Below are 8,639 nucleotides of genomic sequence, written 5' to 3' on the forward strand. Positions count from 1 at the left end.
TTTAGCCAGACCTCGTATATAGGGTTTCAGTTGAAGGCTATTACAGATAAGATTAAAGTTGTTTGAACAGTACTTACCATTAAAAAAAAAGAAAAAAGTTCAAATGTAATTTATCTTTTTTCAAGATTTCTATAGAGTGGCTATAGTTTAGAACAGTGGTTCCTAATCTAGGGGCATGAAAAGCGAGCAAGAGGAGACTAGTGACAGACATAAGTTATATTTGTAACCACACATATTACGAATGTTGTAACAGAGGGGCGTTAAATTAAATATACAAACATAAAATGACTGTTGAATAATAACTGTGGTTCTATTAAAGAACAAGGCCGGTGAAAAGTAATATTACACTACTGTGGTATACAGAAGTTTTCTTGGAAATAAGTATAAATTGATGAGAATTTATTATTATTATTATTATTATTATTATTATTATTATTATTATTATTATTATTATTATTATTATTATTTATTTATTTATTTATTTATTTATTTATTTATTTATTAAACCTTTGAGAATTCAGTGCTGCATCTAAAATCACAAAAGAGACCAGACTAAGGGGAAAGGAGGGGATGTGAAGGATGCAGGGTTCAAAAATGGGGGAAGGCGACAACAGACAAGTAAACAAATTTGGGAACCATTGGTTTAAAGAAAGGTACTCATATCTGTAGAAGGAAACCGTAAGGAGATATTTCTTCTCAATGAAAGTTTTCGTTACGAAAAAGTTGTAAAATAATTGTGCAGAGAAGCATACCGTATATATGTATTATTTTGCTTTCTTTCTGCAGATCCTTTCAGAAGACGGCGAGACAAACAAATACAAAGAATTTCAGGGTGCAACTTATCTCCACATAGTGGCTGCTCCACTACAAACTCTCAGGCACCGATGACTACCTGAAAGTGTCCATCAACGCATTTTTTTTTTCCGAAGCACAAAGAATAACAAATGAAGGTGAACTACACATACCATTGTTCAGGAGAATATACCTCAGTTTTCCATATTTGCTCAATAGAGGTCTAAACCGCACTAAGAGGACAGTCACCTGATCATTGTTAGGGAAGAAGAAGAAGAAGAAGTAACTTAAGTACCTGTTCAAACAGTAAAAGCTGACTTTTTTATTTATAGCATCAGTATTTTACTGGTCAACTCATTTTGAAATATTCAGCAAGCCATCCCGTACAAAGAACCAGATGGCAGCAGATGAATGAAACATACTACTACTACTACTCAGGGCCCTTTGTAAAACTCTAGGTTAAGTTTATATTGTATATAGATTTATTCTTTTTTTTTTCTTGGTTCTCGGTGTTGTAGTGGCAAGTTTAAAAACAAGGAAGAAGAAAAACTTGCAAAACTTACTAATTATGTATTAGGAAGAAAAAGACGAAAGCAATTGAAGTTTTTGGTTTTTGTAGTATTATTCGGAAGATGTATTAGTACTGTTCTGAGTTAAGTATTCAAAGGATTTTTTCTTGTCTTAGAAGTAAAAGAAAGAAAATAAGAACTACGGTAAGAGTTAAAAAGTATGTATTTCGAAAGTATTTTTTTTCTTCACGTAGGAGGAAATGAAAATAACGATGTAAATTGAGATGAACTGTTTGATAACTAAACTGTGTATATGTGCTTCTACGTATATTTTCCATATTGCAGCTAAGCATAAGAAGATAGAGAAAAAAAACAAACAAATAGTAAAACAACTTTTGTCTCTCTTTCTTGCTGACCAAATTAAGAAAACTAAAACATTCAAGCATAGACATGCCAATATTGTTACACTATGACCTCATTTGCAAACTGTTGTCATGTACAAATGTTTGATGTGGGTGTATACATGAGAATAGTGAGCGATAAATGTTGAATGTATTTTTTTTAGAGAATGTGGATATATATGTATGTGTGTGTGTATATGTGTGTGCTTATTATATGAGGGAATGTATGTATACTAGAGAGTAGATGAATGCTATGTGTATATATAGAGATGAGAAATATATGTAATACAATAGTACGCCTATTAATACGCGTCTGACTGCTAAAATATGCGATTTTTTCTGTTCAGATATGCCAATATACTCTTGTACTTAGGCGCTGGAAAGATTTTTTCTTTCCTTGTTTAATATGTTAACTAGTACATACTATAAAATTTTAGAACATTCTCGAAGAATAAACTTTTGAGAGTTAATTCATGATAACATATTCTAGTCTTCTTTAAGTTCTTTCTAATGCCTGTTTGCGAAAAATTGCTAAATTGTTGAAGAACTTACAGTAATACAACAAGGAATAAGGTATACATTATTATTATTATTATTATTATTATTATTATTATTATTATTATTATTATTTGAAAAGTGGGCAGGGGCTGCAGTGGCTCAGTTAGAGCGTTCACCTCTGGTGTGGGGTTCCTGGTTCGATCCCAGCTCACACCAAGTGAAGTTTTTGGTGGACAGACACCGTATGCGTGGCTTTTCTCGGAATCCTCCTTTCCACTTTCTTCATGCCGCTGTTTCATTCATTTCTCATCATCATCGTCTGCTTTAGGCTAGCCGGCATAATCGTGGGACGTAAAACAAAGATTTCATTTCATTTCATTTCTTGAGCTAATCGACTCAGAATGCTGGGCAGTTTGGGAGGCCTGAGTTCTAACTAATCTAGTGTCTTCGCAACTAGGTATTTCCCATCTTTTGTTTCCTTGATTGTGTTTTCATAACTCTTGGGAAAACTATAAACGTCTCTTGCGAAGGGCTAGACATTCTTACTGTTCAAAATCTGGAACATGGTAGTTTAATTGTTGAACGCTCATATCCGGTACGAAGGTCATTGATCCAATCCCAGTCCATGTGAATTTTTGGTGAATAAGATAGTTATCGTGTTTTCTCGGTATTCTCCCAATTTCTTCTACTTTTCTCATTCCATCAACTATTTCATCCTCATTGATTTCCATTTTTGTCTAATCTTTAGTCTAAAATGTAATAAGCACAGCGTGATCCACATCGTACAAAAATCATCCTAAATATATATATATATTTTTTTTTTCTAAAATCATATAACGAGGTTTTTGACTTTTTAATTCACGGCAGCAAGGCTTGTGACGTCATTTGTATTTCTGTCTCTGCAATAATTTGACATTTTGCTGAAGACAGTAATTTCAAAGAATAACAACAAATATTTAGGCGCAAAGTTCTTGTATTTGAGGTTTCGTTAATATTACTGTGTCATGAGTATTTTTTAGAATAAAAATATTGCCATCCTTTTTGCAAAGATTTTGTTTTTTGTATGTAATTTAGGAAAAAAAAAGACTAAATTGCGCATTAAGCAAAAGAGTTATTCATGTACTTTCTGAATGTTTGCCTTGCGTTTGATTTTCGATAGAAATGTGTTAAAATCAAATCCTGTGTTAAACTGTAGTCTATGATCTCACATTGAAAAGTACTTTTCAATATTCTGTGAAACAAATGGAAAACTACTCGAAGTGGAGGGAAAACAAGAGTTTTTTTTTTTTTTTTTTTTTTTTTTTTTTAACAAAAAAGTTAGTTTTGAAGTTTACGCATAACGAAACTAACATGACCAGTGGCATTTATCTCATGTGTGTTAGGTAAGCAGTACATACCCAAAGATGAAACCCACACACTTAACTTTTTATTATTATTATTATTATTATTATTTTTATTATTATTATTATTATTATTATTATTATTATTATTATTATTATTATTATTATTATTATTAATAATAATAATAATAATAATAATAATAATAATAATAATAATAATAATAATAATAATAATAATAATAATAATAATAATAATAATAATTGCAACCGCTTTCCCTAAAATCGCTCTTTTGGTTTCCTTTCGTGACATTTAAACTTAATAGTTGTTGCAAATTTCTCATACCGTCACTAGAAACCTGGACAATAGCATAAGTATTGTCCTCTAGCGTCATTCTTTGGTACTGCTTGCAGGTTTGGAAGCAGTTCTTTATATATTCTTTGTATTGCTTACCTTGCTGAAAGCTATAGCAGAGAGACTGAAAAAGTGTCAGATCTCGTCATCATTGGAGAAAATGTGTACTAAAACTAGTCAAAAAATCATTTATAAATTGTATTGGGTGTATCTATTTTACTGCGGTATTCGGTTGTTTAATAATGTAGTGATATACTTGAATCTTGTGCAGTGTATAGGAGGAAGGTATGCAATAGCAGTTTCTGATTATTGCAGTAGAAGCAAGAAGCCTGTCAATCGAGTTAGGAACTAGATGTAATTGTGACTGCGTAGTTTCTGATCTTCGGCGGTAAATTTTGCTTCTCGAGCATCGAAAAGAAAACGATAGTTTTGCTGAATGGTTGTCCAACTCCTCAACGTAATATTTCCCGTAATGAAAACGTGCAAGCAGTAATTACGCAAAATTTATACTTGATCGTGTGCTTGATAAACAAAAAAAAAAAATAAGTGATCAGCAACATAAGGAGCGCGATCTAAAAACAGAGACATTATGAAACCTTTCATTGATGTTTGTTTCTTGAACAAAAATAACAGGTTTTCAGGGATCAAAATGAGAGTAGAGATTCTTCAAATACAGGATATTATATATAACTGTTAACGCTAACAAATATGATCTATTATTACACAGTCAGTTGGTAAATTCTAATGTGTTCAGTGGATTATCTAATATAATTCAGAATATGTAATAGAATATATTTCTAATGTATTGCTTTCATATATAAAGTAAGAAATTTGTAAAACTACTTTTGCTTCGATAATCCTGGATAAAGCTACCGATATAAGGAATTTTTCTCAGCTCTCTTGTGTATTTCATCGTGCAGGGTTCGATGGCACAGCTGACGAAAGATCTATGGGTTTCGTTGACATTTCTGAAAAAAATTAGCTGCCGCCTTTCACAACATTGTCTGCCGGCTAGTTGATGGGTACAACTGTGCTCAAAAGTTAGTAGCACAGTTATGATGATGTGGCGGTTTTTTCGAGTCATTTGAATGGACTTTAGGCAAAAGTTAGAACATCGTGACCTATTCCCATTTTCGTCTGTTTCGTTCACAAATTAAACCTTGTATTGTCTTAGGCGACCTCTAACATTAAAATTTCTTCCTGACATTAAATGGATTAGCACCAGTTTTTCTAAGTTCATAAAGATGAGTTATGCATTAGATACTGAAATTAGGAGGCGGATGCCCAAAGTGTTTGCTGCGCGCTGGAACTATAATTCTGCTTTAGTTAATACTGTAACAGAATATCGCAAGTATCTTATTTCATTATTTGAAAGAATGGCAGGTCTGGGTGAAAAATGAGATTAGTAAGCATTAATGGGATTTTAGTTTTACTATAATACTTTAGATTTTCAATTTTATATTAATGATATTTTCAAGTATTTTCCCTCTGGCTGACGTGATGTTTTCCATCTTGCAAAATAGATCGTACCACATTGATTATTATATTAGTAAAATAAAAGAATTGAAAACTGAACTTGCAGAAAAATGTAAACTATTTGCAGAACATTGGGAGAAGACACTACAAGAAGGAAAATGAGTATGTGAGCCAGAGAGACAGAGGCTATGACTACATGATGATTTTGATATAGACAGCAATTCGCAAGGCCAGGTCAGACTTAAAAGTTCAGCACTATTGAAAGAGATCTAGTTTCAGAGCCACGGAAAGACCCAAACTTCTATGACCAAGTCGTTAATTACTTTGGCAAGAAAGCCAGAAGGATCGAGGCTCACTTCAAGTAGCTCTAGTTTCAGGAACATCTCTTAACGTAATATTATTATTATTTTGATATCAGTAGTGGTAATATTACTACTGTATTACTAGTAAGTAATTCTAGAAGTAGTGTAACGGTAGAAGTCTGTCTCAGTTATTATTTGTAGCAGTAGCATTGGCTTTAATTCAAATGTTAAATGTTTTTGGAGTTTACAGAAAACAGACAACAAGCTTCATTGGATTGCTTACGCAAAGTAAAATTTCATCACACGCTACTTACCATGACAATAATATTCTTGAATGAACTCCTACGATAGCGTCCTTTCCCTTTTTGAACAGAGTGCGAGTAATAAGCGAAACAACAGAAGCAGATAGGTTCTGTTGGTGAATGATTAACACCTACAGTTGAATATGGGTTTGGTACGTGGATGATTTATTAGCCGGAGCTGCTCGTTTTTATTGAGATTACTTGTCAGCCATTTAGAACACTTGGATTGTGTAACTAAGAAATGGAGATGTATTATTTTTTATATACCACATTCTCTATAGGGGTGAAATTATTAAAAATTCAATTAGTAAAAAATCCGATGGGAGCGAGAATCGGTTTTGGGCTTGCTACGCTGGAACCCTGATAGCTACCATACAGAGAAGTAGAGAATGGCTGGTGATGGGGCGGACTTTTTACGCCGGTACGATAAGCTATAAACTGAAATTAAATCTCTGGTTCAGTCGCTTTTTTGCACTCCAAATTTCAGGCTCGAATAAATTTTTTCTTTATTTTTCATAATTGAACAGTCACATAGACACTTGGTTGACCCAGCACTGCAAGAGTATCGATACATTTTAAGCGATTTGAATGACTGAGTACAGATCTCAAAAAGTGAGAAATGTGCTGGTCAGGAGACACCCTGAGTAGCATCGTGATTAGCGCATCAGCACAGCAAATTCGATTCGGAATCGGCCCAGTTGTACTTGTTAATTGTTTGAATTTAATAGTTCGTTTTTGTTTCTTTTATCAAACAGTTTGTCTTATGGCACAAATTCTATATAATTAAATCCCTGAGCGTATAATATAATATATCAGAAATATATAACATATCGTCGTATAGCGTCTTATAATATATATATATATATATATAAACAGTACACATTAAAGTTATCCTCGCATTGTGTTTATTTAAAATTAAAATCTCATTAAAACGAGACACTTCATACTTTGCCGTAAGGTGTTACTAATTTTACGTGTAAATTCACGCGAATACACGACATGGAAAATTGTATAGGAACATGTAACCACTGTCTTCCATATTTCTTGAGCTATGGGGTCCTTCGTTCGACCTCAGCTCTTGCTAAGTGAGCTTTGTGGTGGACAGACATCGCGTGCGTGGGTTTCTTGCGGTTCTCCCGTTTCCTCCCACTTCCTTTATTCCACCATTTCATTTATTTCTCATCATCACCGTCTCCTTTAGCCTAGCCAGCATAATCGTGAGACGTAAAACTTAGTGATTTCATTTCATTTCATTTCTTGAAATAATCGACTCAGAATACTGGACAGTTTGGGAGGCCTGAGTTCTACTTAATTTTGTGTCTTCGTATCTAGGTACTTCCCATCCTTTGTTTTCTTCATTGTATGTTCGTAACTTGTAAGAATACCATAAACCTCTCTTGTGAAGGGCTAGACATTCTTAATGGGTTTAAAATCTGGAACATGGTGGTTTAATTGTAGAACGTTCATATCCGGTACGAAGGTCGTTGATCCGATCCCAGTCCATGTGAATTTGTAGTTGATTAGGTAGCGTGTGTGTTTTTGTCAATGTTCTCCCAATTTCTTCCACTTCATTTTACCAATTATTTCATCCTCATTGATTTCCGTTTTTGCCTACTTGCAAGACGGTAAACTAAAGATTTTCAGTTTTTTTGTGTGTGTGGATTATGAAGCTACTTAAACTTGTATTTTTAAAGAAATCAAATAAAAGTGTGAAAATGTAAAAATATAAGGATTAATACTAGATAGTACGACTAGTACCTACTCAAAATGCAGTGTTAGAGAGCGTTAGATGAGCATAATATTCTTGGCTTGTTACAAGTTTAAAAAAGTATTAAGTTATTTTGAGTTGGGTTTTACGAAGGCTTTTCTTAGTGTACTAAGACTAATGACGGAAATGTACTTATTTGCCAGGGGAACGTACGTAATGCATGAATTCATTGCTAGCACCAGTTTGAATTGATCGCCAAAACATAGAAATAGGTGACAACATGAAACGTAACATCAAAAATATGCACCAGTAACTGTTTATTCATTTTAGCTGAGAGGTAAATATGTAAGTTTAATTGAGATACACTGATCCAATATATATTTGCGTATACATATAAGTCTCATCTCTAATTTTGTGTGATTGTGTGTGCGAATGAACCAGTGGAAAAGTACAGAACCATAGTTATAACAGAGAATGTAAGTATTTAATGTTGTCTGATGCAGATAAGATGCTACAAAGCCCGTGAATTGCAGTCAGTATCACATATGGTTGTGTAAAGTAAATGTGTATTATACTTACGTCAATAATTACTTTCGCAGCTACATGTTGTTTTATTTTTACCTTGCAGACAGTGTTTACCATATTTTTACCTTTACGTAAATATGTATAACTAGAATGTCCATTGAATAGAGTTTTATTTTTCTCTTTTTCTTTCTTCGTTTCTTCTTCAGTAGCATTACTCCAATTACTACAATTATTCCATTGAATTTATCATCAGTTTACTAATACCTCATAATCATTACCGTTTAGCGAAAGATACAATATACCAGAAAGTACTTATGGCTTGAGAACAAAATTTGAGTTCTTTTGTTTTACGTTCTTCACCGAGGTTATGAATGACAGAATCTAGTATTGACATGGACTCCCAATGACGATTGAAACTTGAATTTGTTGCAGTT

The 8,639-nt window shown here is 33.1% G+C and overlaps 1 protein-coding gene across 3 annotated transcripts in view; it reads left to right on the forward strand.

The window, feature by feature from the left end:
• The window catches only part of LOC145674205 (transforming growth factor beta receptor type 3-like), a 118,973-nt gene extending 110,691 nt beyond the window's left edge, over positions 1-8,282 (forward strand). For all 3 annotated transcript variants that reach the window (XM_081744037.1, XM_081744038.1, XM_081744040.1), the window contains exon 18: positions 787-8,282. In XM_081744037.1, the coding sequence (XP_081600163.1) occupies positions 787-896 (110 nt within the window). In that variant the 3' untranslated portion in view covers positions 897-8,282. The remainder of the gene's footprint in view (positions 1-786) is intronic.
• The last annotated feature ends 357 nt before the right edge of the window (positions 8,283-8,639 follow it).

The sequence above is a fragment of the Thermobia domestica genome, chromosome 2, assembly GCF_964235325.1.
Source record: "Thermobia domestica chromosome 2, izTheDome1.hap1.1, whole genome shotgun sequence".
In the NCBI taxonomy this organism is placed as follows: Eukaryota; Metazoa; Arthropoda; class Insecta; order Zygentoma; family Lepismatidae; genus Thermobia; species Thermobia domestica.